General features: G+C 40.5%; 1 protein-coding gene across 1 annotated transcript in view; it reads right to left on the bottom strand.

The window, feature by feature from the left end:
- Positions 1 to 856: 856 nt before the first annotated feature.
- Positions 857 to 21,367, bottom strand: part of LRRC16A (leucine rich repeat containing 16A) — a 441,803-nt gene continuing 421,292 nt past the window's right edge. Inside the window, exons 33-36 of the mRNA XM_006872823.1 lie at positions 16,441 to 16,522; positions 15,436 to 15,639; positions 13,389 to 13,529; positions 857 to 993 (exon numbers count right to left, since the gene is read on the bottom strand). Of these exons, the coding sequence (XP_006872885.1) occupies positions 857 to 993; positions 13,389 to 13,529; positions 15,436 to 15,639; positions 16,441 to 16,522 (564 nt within the window). The remainder of the gene's footprint in view (positions 994 to 13,388; positions 13,530 to 15,435; positions 15,640 to 16,440; positions 16,523 to 21,367) is intronic.

Raw genomic sequence — 21,367 nt, forward strand, 5'->3', positions numbered from 1 at the left:
TTACAGAGGGCTTTTCTCATAAAACCACACATTAAAAGCTAATATGCAGACAGAAATTAAAGGCCTTAAAAAAAAAAAACCATGAATATTCATAAAACCTCATTCCAAACAACTATGTACATGATCTGGGCACAGGGTAGAATCAACTGCGGGGGGAGGGGACTGGGGGTTCATTCATGCTTTTCCTTGCTGTGCTTGTTGATGTTCTGCAAAAGTCACTGATCAAGCCTTTCCGTGTACAATTTCCACATCCGGAAGGAAGTAGTTCCCCATGGGAGAATGTAAAAACCATACCCACAATCTAAGATATATAATTTATACAAGTGATTTATTAGTGTGCTCTGTTAATATAATTACAATGTGCAATTGCATACATCAAGAATAAATCGCTTTATCAGGCCATGGGCAGATTTGACACAGGTACATTCAGCAGCACTTCACACAGCCTGCTGGGTGGTGTTTCCTTGTGTGAGAGTGTGTCTAGTCACGTTGTTGACCTCCCCAAACTCCTCTGGCAGGGCAATCTGTAGCTGCCGCAGAGAAATTCAAGTAGGGCCCATGGAATTAATTGCTGGCTTTCATTGAAGGCATATGAAGGAATGGTTACAAATCAAAAGTCAAGGCTTAGGCGGGGGGTGGGGGAGGTAAGCCTAAACAAATGTGCTTTGATTGCCTAAGGAATGGATTTGTTTCTAAACTTAAAGAACAAAAACAAAACAAAACAAAACAACAACGGGGGAATGAGACGGAAAGGAAAAGAAAGCACCAGAAGAAGAGCTCCTGGAAGAAGCGTTGACCTTGGCTTCTCTCTGATGACAAGAGCACCCTGCAAATGAGACTACAGCATGGGTGGCCTTTACACAAAAATAAACTCTCTTTCTGCTTCTTCTCCAGAGTCACTAGACTTGCTGCCTTGACGGCCATCTTTGCTGACAGGCCGTTGCTTTTGTTCTGGATACTCATGGGGCTGCGGACCCCAGCTTCTCCTTGACACTGAAATAGAAAGGGAAGGGAGTCACACATTTAGTAACAAGGTAACACAAGTGACTTGTTCAACAATGGGGAGAGATGCAGGGGCCTTGAAAAAGTGGGGAGTTCGGGATGAACAATCTCAAAAACAGCATAACCAGTGATGCTTAGTGACTCTAGACAGAAATGGGAAACAGACCAATGAAAAGAAGCAAATTTAAGGAAAGACAAAAACAAAACCAAAAAACCATAGGCTGTCTATGAAAGGCGAACCTCTCATAGATGTGGTCTAGGCCCTGCGAGGGACAACCCCCTCGAGGGTGTGGACACTGGGAGAGCAGAGGAGATGGCCAGGAAGGAGGAGCAATCTGAAGCTGGTCTGCACCAGGTGCCCTCCTCCGTCACAGCCAGCCCCTTGCTCAGCAGAGACAGGACAAACATAGCCTGGAGGTGGCTTCGGCTGGACCGACACTCCATTTGATGCCTTCTGCAGATGACTTGAGATTTGTCATCTTTGCTTTAGGCACAGGACACCAGGAAAGACCCCAAGAATCTCTGTCAGACTGGTCTATGTCTCATAAAACCTCAGCTCTCCTCTCTAAGATATTGTCAAGTCTGTGGAAATTAGTTAAGTATTTGTCTCTGGTACACTGAGTCCTTTGGAGCCAACCTCCAGGTGTTTGTTGTTAAGTGCTATTGAATCAGTCCCAACTTACAGTGAGCCTGTTTAGAGTTTCCGAGGCTTTACATCTTTGCCTTATCTTTTTCCCGCAGAGTGGCTGGTGGGTTCCACCCGCATCCCTTGTGGTTCCCAGTCCAGTGCTTATCGTATGGACCCAGGGCGCTCCCAACTTCCAGGTAATAACCATCATTACTGTCTATTGTACACAGAAGTACAATAGCTCCACTGAGACTTGACAAAGAAATGATGGGAGGACAACTACTATCCAATATGCCTTGATTACATGTCAGGTACTCTCTGTATTATTATTACTACTACTCACATAACTATCAATAAGGTAGGATTTGCAAAACCAGGACTTACAACTACATTTGTTCTCCAAAGCCCATGTGCTTTCCGATGAGATCACAGTTTCACTGTTACTCTACCTTGGGAAAAGGTTCAAATACTTTACTCTGGTGCAGCAATTAAGGGCTAAATAGGCACCACTTAATTCAAAAATATTAAACCCACACACTTCATGCAACTTGAAAGAAGAGCGCAGCGCTCTCATCATTTAGTTCAAATGTTCCAACCAGGAACACGTGCTTCAGTCCTGGAAAACCTGCAGGATTCACTTGTTGCTTCTAATCATTTTGATTTTAGGATTCTGCTAAAAAAAATTTTTTTTTTAAATCATCTAGCTAGGAGCTGGCTATTTAAATGTTAAACCCACTAAAAAGTGTTCCAGGAAGTAAAAAAAACAAAACTCATTAACTCTAATAATCGAAATGCAAACACAACGAAGTACTTTCCCTTGCCAATTCGATTGTCAGGGTCAGATTCTGACTACTAGAAAATAACAAATTAAAAATTTTAGTTAGCAACATTAAAATTATCTCAAATTCTGAAAATAAACCTTAATTAGTAACCTAAGCATTGGGGGGAACAAAGGTATGTAAGCTCTAATAAATATTTTGCTCTTTATCACAAAATCAATTTGACAGTAATCTTCAAAGAATCCTTTAAAAGTTCTTAATTCTATTTATTCTGAGAACAAAGACAGGGTGAAGTAGGACATATCTTGATCTCAAAGACACTTTGCAGTAAATCTAACCTCAAAACAAAGAGGTGCCTGCTAGAAAAAAATTTTTCATTGACTTTTAAACCCAAATAAGTTGTGTTTCTATATCAAGAGACTCAAAAGAAATTTTTCAACACTACTGACTCCAGAGAAGAATCTTCAGAGCAAATATATTTGCTCTAGTTCTTAAGTTTAAAAAATGATAAAGCTTTTTATCTTTCCCAATATCTCAGCTTCCTGGAATTCCCAGGTCTAATTCATGTTATGTGCTATCACACATCAGTGTACTCTCTAAAATGAGAAAATTCAAAAACGTTCATATAACAGATAAAAATGGAGATAACACTAAGGGCCAGGGTCATTCCAGCAGGTCTGATAATAATTCAGAGAAATCCCACATAGGAGTCTTTCTGTAAAGCAGAGTGTCCTCCAGTCTCCATTCAAATGTTGATTCTCTGGCTTCAAGTCAGAGTACTTCTGGGTCACCCAGGCTGCACTGGGGACAGGGAGGATAATGCAGACTCCTTCAAGTTAACAAGCTAGTTTCTGGGTTAGTAATTAGGTAATAGACCTTATACCCATTATGAAATCAAAATATGCAATTTGTCCAATACTGTTACTAAGAATAATGATTTTCTTTCTAGAGGGCTGTCAAAACATTTCACTATTGCTGGTGACAGTTTCAAAATTCAATCTATAACCAATTGTGAATGTGAATATGTTAACACTACCAGTACCAGGTTGACATTATGGTAGGCACCACACATAGGAAAACAGGGCAGTTGAGAACAAGAAACTGGTCATAATTAATAGAGTTGAGTTTGGAAGCCGAAACACCGGTCTTCCAGCTTCTTGCTTTATAAGTCTGGACCACTAGTATAGGACACCTTTGTAGGGTGAAGGCTCCCTGTCAAGTGTCTTTTCCACTCATTGTTGGAGTCCTGGTGTGGTGCCATAGGATATGCACTTGACTGCAAGGCTGGTTTGAACCACAAGGTTGACAGTTCAAACTCACCAGCCACTCCTCAGAAACCCTATACAGGGTCACTATGAGTTGGAACTGACTAAATAGCACTTAACAACAGCTCATAGCAACCCTGTATAGGTTTCAGAGGAGCAACTGGTGGATTTGAACCACAAACTTTGTGGTTTGCAGTCAAGTGCTTATCCTACAGTACCACTACACAGTATAATTGGATTGTATGCTATTGTTGGTTGGTTATATGCCGTGGAGTTGGTTCCAACTCATAGTGACCCTGTACAGGGTTTCCGAGGCTGTAAATCTTGTAAGTGAGCAGAAAGCCTCATCTTTCTCCTGCGGAACAGCTGGTAGTTTCAAACTGCTGACCTTGCGGTTCACAGCCCAATTTGTAACCCCTACGCTACCAGAGCTCGAATGTATACTATTAGGATGCTAATTACTGAAGTTGGCTTGGTCAAGCTTCCATTAATGGACTGTCCAAAGAAAACTGTTTGTTTCGAAGTTAAAACTCCAGAACGTATTTTAAGCATAATTATGAAATTCAGATTTTCTGCTAATTCTGATGGATCTCCTCCTAAGGCAGCCTGATTTAATGCTTGACTTTATACAGGGGGAAGACAATCCAACTGTATTACTATTTTTCAAGTATTTGTATGTGTAGTTCAAGTGCTGGAGCATATATATATATGTTTCTGTGCGTGTACTTATTACCACTCCACCACATACCACTGAAATTCATTTATATGAGTTATATTATATGAAAAGATACTCAAGTAAGTGAGTTGGTTGTTTACGCAACACAGATATTCAATGAATATTCACATCCCCTCTATAAAGGAAGTAATTGGTGCAGAGAGGCTCAAATTTGAAACCTGTCATTCTTGAAGATGATTTAACTTTGCATTTGTACATAAATAAGGAGCTCTGGTAGCGTAGTGGTTATGAAATCTGGCTGCGAACCTTAAGGTCAGCTGTTCAAAACTACCAGCTGCTCTGCAGGAGAAAGATGAGGCTTTCTACTCCTGTAAAGATTTATACCCTCGGAAACCCTGTACAGGGTCGCTATGGGTTGGAACCGACTCAATGGCACTTAACAACAACAATGCTAATTTTAATGGGTCTGAAAAGTGCCTACAAAGTCAGCATTAGATACATAAGAAAATTTCCACTCTTCCATTTTAAGTTTCTGGACCTCTACATTTCCCAAGTGGAAAACATTATGAAAGCCTTAAAATGGGTCCAGTAGTTGGGCCTGATGTTTCATGCTTTTTTTGGCAAGAGCCAAAATTGCCAACCTTACTGTCCAATTTCTCTTGAAAAACTCATGTCGGGAAAGTAGAACCATGATCTGGTGGGAAAAGAACAGAGCAATGGCTTACATATTGTAAGCCATAGCTAAGTATTTATGGACTACAGGTTAGCTCACGGAAGAGGCAAATGATATAAAATCTAAGGCCCACACAGTCTCTTCAAGAAAAGAGGTTTATGCTAATGGAAACATCACAGTATGTAACATAGGAAAAATTTTAAATGTAGTTACAAATATATCTAACAAAAGAAAGTAGTAAACACTTTACCTGCCAAAGCAATAGTAAAATAGTCACACAATTAAGATAGAAATAATCACGGTAAAAATATGCAGCATGATTTGAGAACAATAGCTTCTGTTGGTTTCACGAATACATGATTTAGGAAAACAAGAAAGTTGTTTTAGGGCCAACAAACCTGCTTAAAAGACTTAAAGGAAAAAACACACATGGTTTAATTTAATTACAAGTGTCTTACTCAAAGCTATTTGTTAGCCAGAACGATTTAGAAAGCAGACTGCTACGTTGTTCTCAAAGGCGAAGACAGTTAAGTGGTAGGAATCGGCACTAACAAAAGAAAATTAAATTATGAAAGCATAAAAGCAATTTAATTGAAGTTCCTCTGTTGTTTTTTTAAAAAATACTTTTTGTGCCTGTTGGGACTTCAAGAAATCCAGGTGGGGCAGCAAATACAAGATGGTCCTATTTATTTCCTTTAGAATTTGGCAGAACCCATCACAAAGAGAATTTTAAGTCAAAAAGGTCATGGGGTCATGGAAAAATAGGAAATACAGACTTCTCCTGGCTTGTTTATGGTTTGGCTCATCGCTGTTGTTGGTTCTACTACTTTCTACTCTAACTCAATATTTTACTGAATGATCACTGGTATTTGGGGTGGGCTCTGACCCTAAAGATTATATAAAGTGCTTTTCATAGCCTCTTTAAGAAGAAATATTTTATCAAGGACACTTTGGTTAAAAATCAAAAAAGATACAGCAACTGGCACAGTAGTTTCAAATGAAAATTTCCAGACCCTGTGAACATCTATATCACTAGGGGTGTCCTTATCAAGAGGCAATATATGCTGTTGATAAGTTCCACCGAGTCGATTCCAAATCATTGAGACTCAGTATAGAGTTTCTGAGGAGTGGCTGACGAGTTTGAACTGCCAGTTTTGCAGTTCAAACCAACTTTGTGGTCCAGAACATTATCTTGTAGTGCCACACAAACTTTTAATTTATAACTCTACCTGTTCAAGAACTCTAAGTCTTAGGTTCTCATTTAGTTGACCTGTCTATGACTTGAGGATCGGGAGCATGGTGGCTTTGTAGGATAAACACTGGACTGGGAACCACAAAACTGGCAGTTTGAGCCGACCAATTGCTCTGTAGGAGAAAGATGAAGCTTTCTGCTTTCTCCAAGATTTACACCTCAGAAACCCTATACAAGGTCACTCTGAGTCAGAACTGACTTGGAGGGACTTAAGAACAATGACAAAGACTTCAAGGTAAGAGATTTTCTTGACAGAGAGAAAATCTCATATAGAGAGGAGATGTTAACTGTTAGTTTACAAGCAAGTCTACCACACAGGAAATGCTTTAAAAATGAAGGCCCAAATCAGTTTGTATTTCCTAGGACAGGTGTTACCTGACCCAAACAATGTCCTATCCCTTTATGACCTACAGATTTTGCTTTATGCTTTGGGGCATGTCCTATCATCTGGCTTGTATGTGGTAGGATACTGGGCAGGTTGAAGCATATGGCTCAGCCAATGATATCAGCCTAGAAGGTTGGTTGTAAATGTTGCTTGCTAGTGGGAAGTTGGTACATGCTTTTTGGTTGTTGTTGATTTTGCTTTTAAATTGATGTCAAGGAAAGTTCTTATAAACAAGTAGTTTCCACTTGAAATATCACAACTTACTGGGATCTTAATTTGAAGTGGGGCCACACAGCTTTCTTATCAATGATGAAGAAAGTAAGTTTTAAAATGGCTTATCCTTTTGTGATTGGCCACCACTTTCGGAATGCATATGCATTGCTATGCTGCCCAACACTTGCCACAGAGCTTCCTGATTAAGAAGGACTAGGAAGAAAGGCCTGAAGATCTGACTCTGAAAATCAGCCAATGATAACCCCATGGATCACAGTGGCTCAATCTGTAACCAAACATGGAGCTGGTGAGGGAAAGGGCAGTATTTTGTTCTGCTGTGCATTAGATTGCCATTGTGTGGTTACTATTATGGTTCTGACTCATACTGACATTTTATAGGGTTTCTGAGGCTTTACATCTTTGCAGGAGCAGAAAGCCTCATCTTTCCCCTTTGATGGAACTGCCACTAGTAGGAGGCCAAGTCAGTGGCAGCTAACAACATCTCTCCAGTAAACCCTCTTCCATTTGTATTCTGAGGCACTTTTTTAAAGGCACTGAAGTTGTATAGAGTTACAGCTAGAATGCTGGGTTATGCACATAATCCCTTAAAAATTCAAGCCTAAAAAAATTCAAGAAGTGCATGGAAAGATTCCATTTCCTCCCAAACTTTTGAAGTACCCTTGCACACTTCTCATGGTTGCTGTTGGGTTGCCATTGAGTTGATTCTGACTCAGGGTGGCCCCATATGTGTCAGATAGAACTGCTCCAGAAGGTTTTCAATGGCTGCTACTTTTCAGAGCAGATCTCCAGGCCTGTTTCTGAGACACCTCTGGGTGAGTTCAAACCACCAACCTTTTGGCTAGCAGTCAACTGCTTAACCCATTGAGCCATCCTGGGACTCCAACTTTAACATTGTTGCTAAGTACCATCAAGTTGGTTCCAACTCATAGCGACCCTACCCTGTGAGGGTATGTGAGACTGTGATTCTTTGTGGGAGCAGAACACCTCATTTTACTTCCATGGGCTTAAACAGCTGACCTTATGATACACAGTACTGTGCTTTCCTACAGAGACACCACCTCCCACACTCACCTTGTTTTTGTTAAGTGCCATCAAGTTGGTTCCAATTCATAGCAACCCTGTAAGGGTTTCCGAGGAGTGGCTGACCTTTTGGCTCAAACTGACCTTGGAGTCCAGTGCATTATCCTGTAGTGCTACACCAGGACTCCACACTCACCTGGGTGATTATGTGACATGGTGTTGGTTCAGACTCATAGTGACCCTGTACAGGGTTTCAGAGGCTGTAAATCTTTATGGGAGCAGAAAGTCTTAAGTGCTGATGAATTCGTTTTATAGTAAGAAACAGTCTCATTCCAAGGACAGAATAGTAGTCCTTTAACGAATCACAAATATCAAAATATTTTATATTCTAAGTCACAGGAAAGAGTCAGCAACACTTGTTCTCAAATTTCCCATTGGAGGTTAAAGCTGATCTGAAATCATCTTTTGTCTTCTTGGGACTATTTCTCACCTGAACAGAACATTACTAGAGTGTCAAATGGAGGAGAGAAGGCATAAAGTAACTATTATAAATTGTTCCTAATGGTTGAAAGGACTCCTGGTGTGGCACTGTACGATCAGCACTGGACTGTGAACCACAAGGTCGGCAGTTTAAACTCACCAGCTGCTCCTCAGAAACCCCATACACAGTTGCTATGAGATGAGTGGGAACCAACTCAGTGGCATTTAACAACAGAGGTTGAAAAGTTAATTGCTGTGTTTTTACTGGCAGGTTAATAATATGCATATCTACTGAAAGATAGGTGCATAATACAAAGTCTGCATCTAGTTACTGGCTTTTTATAAATCCTTTCCTAAAACAGGAGTATAATTGATGCTACTTTAGAAATTCCTGATTTAGTTACAGTTGAACTTTAACTGAAGAGTAAAGATATTAAGGAAAAGAATATGACCACCAATATAAAAATCAACCTGTCCAACCACACAAATTTGAAAGGATAAGTCATTCGCCTTCAAAGTGACTTGATCTCCCTTAAAAGAATTTCTAATTTTAGATTTTTACATTTTCATGTCAACTTTTTTTTTTTTTTGCCCCAAGTGGAAGGACCATCCTGTTGCCGTATGAATGAAAAAAATCTGTTTCATGACTAACCCCTAGCCCAGCCCCAGGTCAGAAGTTATTCAATTAAAGTTCCATTTTGTTAGTGCCAGGTTCATAAGCTTTGGATCAGTGAAGGATGACAATCGAAGGCTCTAACCATTTGTTGGCTGTGACTTCCTGTGCCCAATTGCATTCACTTCCTCTTCTGCAATGATGGAGTACAGTTTTGAAGATCTCTTCCCTCTACTGGAAGGCTTGCCATTGTCATGATCTGAATCTCTTTTGTAATAACCTCCTCTTTGCACTACTGAGGAAAGGGGATTCAATTTACCCTTTATATTAGCAAAGACATAAATGTGTTGACATCAGTGTAAAAAATCATAATAGGAAAAGTTAACTATCATCTTACCCACCCCACTTAGGATTCAAAGGACCTATAGTGTTGGTCCTGGGCAGATCTACCATTATTTACAGAATTCAACAGCCAACATTATGGAAATGTCGTGTAAAATGAGGTGAGCTCTGAATCTGCCCCAAAAAGGTTCTAACAAAAAAGCTTCCCAGTGTTACCATTTTGATTCCACGATGGATGAATGGAAATCACATTCACGATGGAATAGTCCAGAAGAATCACAGTGATTTACCTGTTTCAGAAATTAGTTGGGCACACTAGTCCAGAGGGAGGCACAGGATAAGGAAATGGAATAACCAGCATGAATAATGTACAAGAAGATAAGAAAAAGCACACGAGGAACATTTTATAAAGAAAAAGACAAGGCTCACAAGTGGCTGTCATCCCTGGGCCACCTCAGCAAACAAGCTGATAAAGAAACTGGAGTCAAAATCTGACCACCTTGGACATTTGCAACCTGGTCTTAGACTTCATGCATTATTTTCAGTTGTCCTTCAATACAAAGTGGACATCAGAATAGAACGATCTCTGTGATTAGCTTACTCTGGATCCCAGAGGAAAGTCAATGTTCTCCATAGTTCCACAGTCCCCATCATCCAACTGGAAAGATGGAGGCAGAAACTATTCTTAGTATTTGTTATTACCAGGAGGGAGGGAGGCAACTGGATGTCTATCATGAAAGCAACTCATTCTATTTCATTTCTCATCTTCCCAGGGAAAGAAAACACAACCTTTTCACAGCAGTTAAAGGCACACTGGTGGCATTCTATATTTTACCCATTTTATTAACCCTCAGAAGGTCCATGATACACATTCTTACTCGCCTGGCTTGTGGGTTACTTTAAGGCTTGTGAGTTACGCTAGAAGAACATCTATTGGTATCTAGAAGACATCATTCCCAGAAAATTACTTTTTCCTCAACCTTGTGACTTTAAAAAATCAAAAACCCTTCCATATTTTTTAAATGGCTTTAGGCAAAAGGTAAGTTTCTCACCTCCCTAACTCTCTCTATTGGATTCCTTCAGACATTTCCAAAACTTCCTTTGAAGTAAAGTTGTCAAGTAAGCCTTTGTGGACAGGTGGGAAATGGAGCCTAGCAGTGGGGGAGGGGCTATGTGGTGAGATAAGGGTAGGGGTGAAGGGGTACTTCCACGATCAGGTAAGGAACCATTAGAGGCAATTCCTCCTACTCCAAGACTTCCAAAAACTGTGACTATAATACTGAACCCTGTATTGATTTACTCCCTGTGAAATGAGCATAGGTGCCAGACACCATTGATAACTTTAGCTTCTTTGACAGAAATGGTTTATTAGTTTTGGCCAAAACCCAGATTCTTTAATCAGAGACAATAGACGACTAAGACTAGGGAGCCTGCACTCACCAAATGAATCTATGGAACGGATAGGAGAATGGAGGCAATATCATTATTCTTCTTACTTTTTAACCTGTTGCTGTTGTTGTTAGGTGCCAACGAGTCAGTATAGACTCATAGTGACCCTATGCACAACAGAATGAAACACTGCCTGGTCCTGTGCCAACCTCACAATCCTTGGTACACTTGAGCCCATTGCTGCTGTGACTGTGCCAATCCATCTCATTGGAGGTTTTCCTCTTTTTCTCTGACCTTCCACTTTACTACACATGATATCCTTCTCCAGAGACTGGTACCTCTGGATAATATGTCTGAAGTATGAGAGATGAAGACTGGCCATCCTGGCTTCCAAGGAGCATTCTGGCTGTACCTCCTCCAACACAGATTGGTTTGTCTTTTCCAAGTCCAGGGTACTTTAAATATTCTCCTCCAACACCATAACTTAAATGCATCAATTAGTCTACAGTTTTCCTAATTCACTGTTCAACCTCAATAAATGAGGTTATTGAAAATACTATGGCTTGGGTTAGGTGCACCTTAGTCCTCAAACTGATACCTTTGCTCTTGAACACTTTAAAAAGGTCTTGTGCAGCAGATTTGCCTAATGCAATACACATCATTTGATTTCTTGACTGCTGCTTGCATGAGTGTTGATGGTTGATCTGGGCAAAATGAAGTCTTTGACAACTTCAATCTTTTCTCCATATATGGACGTTGTTTACTACTCCAGTGGTGAGGATTTCTGTCTTCTTTACATTGAGGTGCTATACTGAAGGTTTTGATCTTCATCAGTAAGTATTTTTAAGTCTTCTTCACAGCATCTTGAGGGTGTTAACGAGTCTTCTTCTAATTCTGATAACCACATTGTTCTTCATATAATCCAGCTTCTAGGATTATGTGGTCAGAATACAGAATGAATAAGTATGTTGAAAGAATACAACCCTGGTGCACACCTTTCCTGATTTAAAACATTCAGTGGGTTCCCTTCTACTATTTGAACAACTGGCTCTTGGTCTATGAACACGTTCCTTATAAGCACAATGAAGTGTTCTTGCATACTCATTTTCTGCAATGTTGTCCATAGCTTGTCATGATCCACACAATCGAAAGTGTCTGTATAGTGAATAAAGCATGGGTAAACATCTTTCTGGCATTCTCTGCTTTCAGCCAAGATCCATCAGACATCAGCAATGATGTCCCTCATAACAAGCCTTGTCTGACTCTGGTTTGGACCTCTGGAAGTTCTCTGTCAATGTACATTTGCAACTGTTTTTTAATTATCCTTAACAAAATTTTACTTGTGTAAGATCTTAAGATACTGTCTGATGACTTTCTCATTCCATTGGGTCACCTCTCTGAAACGAGCACAATTATAGATCTTTTCCAATCAGTTGGCCAGATAGCTGTCTTCAAAATTTCTTTGTTATAGAAGAGTGAGTGCCTCCAGTGCTTCATCAGTTTGTTGAAGGATTTCAATTTGTATTCCATCAATTCCTGGAGGCTTGTTCTTTGCCAATGTCTTCAATGCCCCTTGGACTTCTTCTTTCAGTATCATTGGCTCTTGATCATAAGCTACCTCTTGAAATGGCTGAATATCGACCATTTCTTTTTGGTATAGTGACTCTGTGTATTCCTTCCACTTATTAGACTTTCAAAATACAAAGACAGTACTCAAACACTTTCCCGCTATTAACCCCAAAAGACTATATATATATAAAGGACAATGTGGGAAGAAGTCAGAGCAAGCAAGATAGAGAGAATTCTAAAGTATCAAATAAATTTAAAATAAAACCAAACAACCCCAAGCTACAATGAGAACCATCTAGAAATGGGATGGCTTGCTTGGATCTAGAAGTTCTTTACAAGAGGAACTTAGAGGCAGTGTTGATGCCTCTAGAACCCCAATGTCTAGAGTAATTTTAAGAGAACAGGTGACGTGGGTGAAATAAAAGGCTGGTTTGCTGACGCTACCTCAACCACCCTTCACCTTCACAGATGCCCACTTTTGATTTGATTCTAGGAGGAAGCATTCAAGTCATGGGATATTCTTGCTCTGCTCCTACTCCAGCAAACTAGAAGAGGCAAATTGGTCTGATGAGACCCCTCAGAGTGTTCATGATGCTGTTGAACATCTAAGAATGAGGAATGTTTGATCGTAAGACCAAGAGAGCACAATGAGACACCTGTTCTCAGGACTTAAGGAGCTGCTCCTGAACCACACTGGAAGGAAGGGTGACTTACCACACTAGGGGAAGCTTTCCTGGGGAATATTAAGACCTAGAAACCTACAAGTAGCACCAAATGAGTTACGAAATATTTTTAAGGAGCTCACGAACATCCGGGAATCACTTTTATAAAGAAGTTTGATGTTAGGACTGGGTGTCTATATCAATTATGCTTTTTTGCTTTTTGTTATATGGTCCTTCACTAAGACCCAATGTCATCAATGTTAAATCGAGTTTCTCAACAAAGACACTACTCTAATTTCACAAATTTCATACATGGGATGCTGACGTAACTTCAGAATTCATTAAGTCTAAGATTAGTTTCCTTCTGTTGAAATGACCCTCCGTGGGGAGAGAACCAGACCAGAGAAGAAATGTCTTACCTTCGTGGGAAAATGTCCTAGGACTGGGCTGAGGGCTGCCCTGGCCATCTCGCTCTTTGTCTGAAGGAACTTTTTTCAAGATGGGTGGAAGAAGAGCGACTTTAGGGGAACTAGGACCAGATGGAGAGTCTGGGATGTCCTCTGTGGAGACACAAACATATAAATTAAACTGCCTTCCAAGAATATTCAGTATTGCTGTTGTTAAGTGCCATCAAGTCAATTCTAACTCATAGCTACCCTGTGTAGGGTTACCAAGGAGCAGCTGACAGGTTTGAACAGTCAATCTTTGGGTTATCAGTCCAGTGTTTATCCTGCAACAGAGCTCCTAAATACAATGACGAAAATAAAGTAGCACAGGATTCTTCTGGCCCAAAATTAGTTTTATATCTCTGCTTAGTGAAATAACATCCACCAAAAATAAAAATAAAAATAAAAATGAATACTTATAAAAGGTTAAAATCTGCACAGACAGGAGTCTATCCTGCAGACACGGAATTTCAGTGAGTTAACATTGGAAAATTAGATCTGTAAGTGAACCAAATGTGCCTTCTGTCTCTAACACAAAGGCTGGTTTGGTTTTCTATTAGAAATTAGTTTGCTAACCTCAGTCTCAATATACTAAGAAATAAATGAACACAACTGACTCCACAGCACACCACCTACCACCACATATCCAAAAGTTTGTGTAAACAATATTTATGCCGTGGAAGACAATGATCATGGACTTTAGATAGTATTTCCTTTTAATGGCCTTTGATGTCCATGTGTTACAGTTGTCTATCTAGTACTTCAGACATAAACATGATGTGCTGTGAAAATAATAATAAATGAATAAAAACATTCTATGGATTATTGGATATCCAGCTAGTTTTATATTCATCATTAGCAACTTGTTGTTGTTGAGTGCCATCCAGTTGGTTCCAACTCAACAACATCAAGAAGCCAGGGAGTCAAAATACTCTATCCACTATATTATTAGACATGTTGTATATGAGTTATTTAAGGAGCTCTGGTAGCATAGTGGTTACAAATTGGGCTGCGAACTGCAAGATCAGCAGTTCGAAACTATCAGCTGCTCTGCAGGAGAAAGATGAGGCTTTCTGCTTCTGTAAAGCTTTCCAGCCTCAGAAACCCGTGTAGGGTTGCTATGCATCTGAACCGACTCCACAGCACATCACAACAACAACATATGAGTTATTTCCTTACTTCAGAGGAGAGATGTAACCAGCTGACCATATCAGCTTTCTGGTATGAGGTTATCATTTGAAAATATCTCTTAGTAAAAAAACTTCATTTTAACCTATTTTCTTTGTGTCTTTCCTCCCAATTCCTTCTCTTACGAAGTTACTTTGCTTGTCTCAAGAAAAAATTTATGTGATTCATCAGGGAAGAATATTTAGCTTGGTTTGTGAAACCTACTGAGCAGAGTTAGGAAGGATTTTGGCATAAACCATTAAGCACTGGGCTACTAGCTGAAAGGTTGGTGGTTCAAACCTACCCACAGACACCGCAAAAGAAAAGCCTGGGGACGTGTTTCAGAAAGGTCTCTCAGCCTTGAAAACTCTGTTTAGCATGGTTCTATTCTGCACACCTGGAGTTGCCAGGAGTTGGAAATGGCTCCACAGCAACTGGGGTTTGTGTTGTTTTTCGGTCTGTGTCATTTTGTCATGTGCACAGCCTCTGGCAGTTTTCCCAGGATCTCCTCCTGCAGAATACGCCCCACTCAACATGTTGACCAAAACCAAATCCAAACCCACTGGTTGTGGAGTGTGGATTCTGACTCATAGCAGCCCCACAGGACAGAGCAGAAGTTCCCCATCGGGTTTTTAAGGCTGTAGATCTTGACTGTAGCAGACTGCCACATCTTTCTCCCTCAAAGCAGTTGGTGAATTTGAACTGCCTTTTGGTTTGCAGCTGAGTTGCTTTAGCCACTGTGATATCAGTGCTCCTATATCTTTACTACAATTCCTAAAACCATCTGTGAGGCTCAGATCCTCTGGGAAAAGTACTTGGTCAAAGTTGGCTCCTTGGTCAGCAGTACACTTACCTGGCCTCGAGGCAGTCCTTGGCTTCTGTGGAATGCTTGGCCGGGCTGCCAGGCTGGGCTTGGGGGACTGAAGGAGGGGCTTTGGGCTGGCTGGTGTGTTGGAAGAGCTTCGCGGCTTGGAGCCCACATCTACTTTGGGTTCTGTTTTGGCGTTCCTCTCTGGTGTCGACAAACCAAAGCGGTTATCTGGGAGCAGTTTCGGCACTAAAAGGAAAATGGGGACAAAAAGCATACTTTACTTGTTCAAACCCACCAGCTGCTCCTTGGAAACCCTACACAGGGTCACTATGAGTAGGAACTGACTCAATGGCATGCAACAACTACAACAACAATGCACTTGAAGCCTTCAGATCTTTCTTGGTTTGGGCCTGAGGTACAGGGATAACCAGCTGGTCTGTGCCTCAGTTCTAGACATTAATCTTGTAGAGCTCCAGCTACAGACCCTGAGTAACCATGGAAGGCTAGGCGGATGGCTGTCTCCTGCTTCTGTACCTTTTGCTGCTTTAACTTAGCCAGACGATGGCAAAAATAAGCAGCTTAAATATCATTATAATTATAACATTATATAATGTTTACTCAGTGCATGAATACACAAAGGCTCAGCACAAGAATGTCAAATAGCAAACTGAGGTTTCTAATTTTTAATTTTCAAATCCCTCACTAATAGGCCTCACTCTTTTAAAGAAACATCAGTCAGATGTCTGCCTTTTCCCCCTCCTTAAAAATGCCCACAACTGGGAATTCTTGTCATAGAAAAAACGAATCTGCATTTCCTCCCTTTGGGAAACTGGTAAAGCCGCACTGCCTAGGCACAGGTGATGGCGGTGGGAGACTTGCTCCCAGGTGGAGGTGAGTGAGGTGCAGGGATGCAGTCTTCTAGGGGAAAGTCAGGAGCACACACCACAGAGGCTCCTTCTCACCTCTCCAGCTATAGTTTCCTTCTTTTGAACACATAAGATTTCTAGAATCTGAACGTAAGAGATGGTGGGCAAGGGACTGACTTACCAGCTCCACTTCCATCCACTCGTTCTACGCTGCTCAAGGACATGCCAGAAGAATCTGGAGAGATGGTGTCGTTCCCAAGCTTCTAAAACAAAAGCCAATCACCATCCCAATTTAAAAAAAGAACATTAATGTGCAAAGGGAAAAACAAACAAAAACAAATGACAGTGAAAAGTGGCTCCTTAATTTTACTGCTATGACAGAGACTATATCTGAATAACCTATAACCTGCGTCCCTGAGATTCTTCCAGTGGGACAAAGCGTGAGAATGGGACTCTGTTCTGTGTTTATAGCTCTGTTCTGCGGTCCCAAGTGTGGCTGGATCTCAGGAGCTCCCACAGATCTGACGTTGGGGGGGGGGGGGAACCGTGGGTTTGGTGAGATTTCCTGTTTCATTGTCAACACCTAGGCAGGTTCTGCAGCCACTGATAATCCATGTTTCTGCAGGTGCTGCAATGGGGGTGCTTCCTCTCTATAAATTTACGGGACCCTCTCTAGGTTTAGTCTTCTATAATCATTTTTAAAAGCAGCAGAAACCGTAAGAACCTCACTGTGTAAGTGAAAGGGGCTGCTTGGAATAGAGGTAGCACCTCAGGACACAGATGTATTTTGATAAAAGGCAAATATGATGAGTACAGATGAACAGAGTTCGGATGACATGAATTATAAAAAGAGCAAGAAGTGCAAGCAGGAGACTGTGACAGCAAAACCAGAAAAGGTTAAATGCCACAGTCTCGGGGCAGCAAGTGACGTAGCTAGGCATCAGCCTCTCCCTTGGATAAGTTAAGGCGCAGAAAGACCATATTCACGTGAGCTGTTTATAGACAAAAAACAAAATCCCAAACTGGTTGCCATTGGGACAATTCTGATTCATAGCAGTCGGTGTATTATAGAGCAGACCTGCCCCATAGGGTTTCCAAAGCTGTGACTTTTTAGAAGCAGACTGCCGAGCTTTTATTCAAAGGTGCCTATGATGGTTCAAATCCTCACCATTCAGTTAGTGCTCAAGTGCTTAACCATGGGTTTGCAAACAGTGGTGCTGTGGGATGAAGCACTGGATTGCAAGGTCAGTTTAAACCGCAAAGTTGGTGGTTCAAACTCATCCACCACTCCTTGGAAACCCTATACAGGATCGCTATTAGTCAGAACCAACTTGATGGCACTTAACAACAGAGGGTGGGTTCAAACCGTCAATCTTTCAGTTAATAGTTGAGTACTCAACTGTGTGCTTGCAAGCAGTTTGCACATATGACATGGTAGGATCAGCTCTGGACTGCTAATCACAAGGTGAAACCCACCAGATGCTCCTCAGAAACCTTATACAGGGTCACTATGAGTTGGAACTGATGCAACAGCACTTGACAACAACTAAGCTAAAGGTTGGTGCTTTGACCCAACTAGGGTGTCATGGAAGGCAATCCTGGTTATATTCATCCTTAATGATTACAGCCAAAGAAACACTACAGAGCAGTCTTATGCTACAATGTTGTCGTTGAGAAGTGCCATTGAGTTAGTTCCAACCCATAGCGACCCTGTATAGGGTTTCCAAGGAGCGGCTGGTGAGCTTGAACCACCGACCTTGCAGTTCAAATGGCTTTTCAGTCTGGCGCATTAACCCACAGTTCCACACCAGGACTCCATTATATACTATGCTATAACATGCTATTACATATTACGCTATAATTCATGCGGTTAACTATGAGCTGGAATCAACAGCAATCGAGTAGATACAAAGAAGATATGAAAAGTAAAGTCGTGTATTTGCTTAATATGGATGGATCCTACTGACAAAGATGATCTGCATCTCCCTTCTGTATGAACAATATAAATGAGGTGGGCAGGGAGACCCGAAGGAGCAATGGCGCTTCTGAGGTCTTTGGCCTAGTAATTTCTTCTCATCTAAGTGTCTGATTAACTTCAACAATAACAAAAGTCCCAGAAAAAAACCCTCAAATTCACTTCCACTGAGTCAATTCTGACTCAAAGGGATCCTATAATCCTATATAGGGTTTTCCAAGACTGCAAATCTTTACAAGAGCAGAAAGCCTCATTTTCTCCCAAGAAATGGCTGGTGGGTTTGAACTGTTGGCCTTGCAGTTAGCAGCCCAGTGCTTACCTTGCAAAGCTCCCTCTGAGAAACCTAGTAGGTGAATGTCTCCTGCCAAATTTTCACTTAAAATGCTTTAGATGTTGTTGAGTTCCATTAAGTCACTCTCAAGTCCACCAAGTCCCAGTCAGGACAAGCAGAGAATGCATTAGTCAATGAGCTGAAGCTGTCTAGTGGCTGGGCCTGGCCAAACCTGCAGTCCATAATGATTGGTCATGTCAGTTCTGTGCGCAGACAAAAGTCATTATACGAAATACTGAAACAGGGCCAGGATGGCTGTTGGATGTCATGGAGTTGATTTTCAACTCTAAGTGACCTATGTGACAGAATAGAACTGCACCATAGTTTTGTACAGTTGCTCTGAGTTGGAACTGACTCAGTGGCAGTGAACAATAACAATCGTTACAGAAGCAGATTGCCAGGTCTTTTTCCCATGGAGCTACTGGGTGGGTTGGAACCACCAACCTTTTGATTAGCAGCTAAACTCTTAACCATTGCACCTCCAGGGCTCCTTGGGAAATATTGGGGTTCACCAAATGAGAACCTACAGGCCACACAGTTGATGGAGACTCACTTTCAGGCTCCTGAAACTACAGGGTTAGCTCCTGAGAGTGACTCTTACTCATAGTGGTCCCATGTAACAAAGGAGAAGTGGATGGATGGGGTGCTTTGGGCACTAAGCTTGCTCAAAGAAGCTTTTAATGGCGGAAGATTTTTTTCCCCTTCTTGTTCTTCCTAGGCTTCTTGAGGCGGTTCTAAATCCCCACAATGATTATGTGGACTAAAGATAAAGTAATGCCAGTTGTCTTCATGTGCCTATAGCTACCTAGATAGTACCTATGACCTCTAAGCACTCAAGACTTGCCCCATTCCTATGTTATTAATAATAAATACGACAATTTCATTCTCACAGTTCTTCATTAAATGCATGTGAATAAGGAGCACTGTTTAGTGCTAGATTGTTAACCAAATGGTTGATGGCTTGATTTCACCTGGAGGAGTTGACTCTGGAGGTAAAAGACCTGGATCTACTTCTGTAAAAACTACAGCCTAGAAAACCTATGGGATAGTTTTACTTTGTTACATGCAGTCACTATGAGTCAAAACCAACTCCATGGCACCCAACGACTACAGATGTGAACAATGTAAAGAGAAATACTCAAGGAAGGCGAAAACACCTTATGTATATATACGTTTATCAACAGTATGTCGACTCCGACATTGCTGCCTTTACAAAAAACAGTCATGGCACTTTAGGGGGAAAACATCATACAATTACAAAAAGACCCTCCTCTTACTAGTTACTAATCTGATGGGTCTGATTTAAAATACTGTATTTAACGATTGTTGTTGTTTTAAACAGACACTAGATGGAGCCAAGGGATCATTAAGGAAAATGGCCTTGAGTAAGTACAGATACTAACCCATAAGGATTGTGTCAGTGTGAGCTAATTTATATATCAAATCCAAGGCATAGAGAAAACAAAACAAAGCAAAGCAAAACTCTTTTATCACTTCTCTTCCCTCCAAAAGGCAGCTGCTCATGGATGGAAACTGTGCTAAACTAAACAACTCATTAGTGAAAACAGCATATCCGTTGTTATATATATTTTAAAAAATCCATAAATCGAATAACAGCTTACACATTTACTTGGGTATCTGAATCGCCAGTGGTGAGGTTACAGTATTTGTTCAGAGTTCTGAGTAGTGAAGGCCCCATCAGGCGTCCCTTGTTGAGTTAACTCTTCCCTAACAGCTAATGAGTGAAGTCCAGTGTGGTCTCTGACTAGCATATTGCTATACAAATGAGCTCCATTCCTAAACTTGTCTTTAGTTGAATTTGTACAGAAATAGGTACAGTTTTGTATCTAATATCAGTTAGTCTTATACATATTTCTTTATGCATAAAAAAACACTAAAGAAACACTTCCAGAACACCAAAACATCTCTAACATAACAGTAATAATAATAATGTTTTGATGCATGTTGCAAAAGTAGCGCCTGTTTATTATTAAAAACCATTGTATGTACCTCAGATATTTAATATAATAAGCTTTCCAGGGGTTCCCAGAAAATTAGGGACTGCCTGTACAATATTGGTGCTGGTGGGAGACCCATGTTGTAAAATTTGTTGTAAAATTACATAGGATGCAAGTGTTAATAGAAATGAATTCATTGTTTAAAAATAAAAGTAAACTAGTCCTTCACACCTGATATACTGTTCACTATTTACTTTCTGAAAATCAAAGGTTCATTAGGGGAAGCTGCTTTATTCTGACATTTCAAATAAAATAAATTAGGAGGTTTTCTTATCTATTTAAATTTAAATAGATAATGAATTTAAAATTTGGAGAACTCAGATTTTAATAATAAGAAGAGCTCAGGATAATGCATAGAAAACATAACCTGGGTTAGCCTCGGGTATATTAATCTTAATGGCAGCAAACAAGGATGCAATCCTTCAAGTACCTATAGCAGTAAATAGAGGTAAGAAGAAAAAAAAGACACCTTATATTTACAAAGAACATTCAAAGACTAAATAATGCTTTAAAGTCAAAAATTTGGGGGCATCCATAAATTTTTAGATTGCACAACGAAATTTTTCATGAAGAAACTAGGTAACATTTTGCTCTGTCCCATGAGCTGAAGCCAACTCAGTGGAAATTAACAACATGTTTTTCTTTACAGTAATAGGCAATATATGTCAATGATCAAGTATTCGATACAGTCTAATTATAACAGATTACCTTGATTTTCTGTTCCTGTAAAGTGTTACAGCCTCGAAAACCCTATACAGGGTTGCTATGAGTTGGAACCAACTCC

Source organism: Chrysochloris asiatica, unplaced genomic scaffold, assembly GCF_000296735.1.
Source record: "Chrysochloris asiatica unplaced genomic scaffold, ChrAsi1.0 scaffold00213, whole genome shotgun sequence".
Classification (NCBI taxonomy): domain Eukaryota; kingdom Metazoa; phylum Chordata; class Mammalia; order Afrosoricida; family Chrysochloridae; genus Chrysochloris; species Chrysochloris asiatica.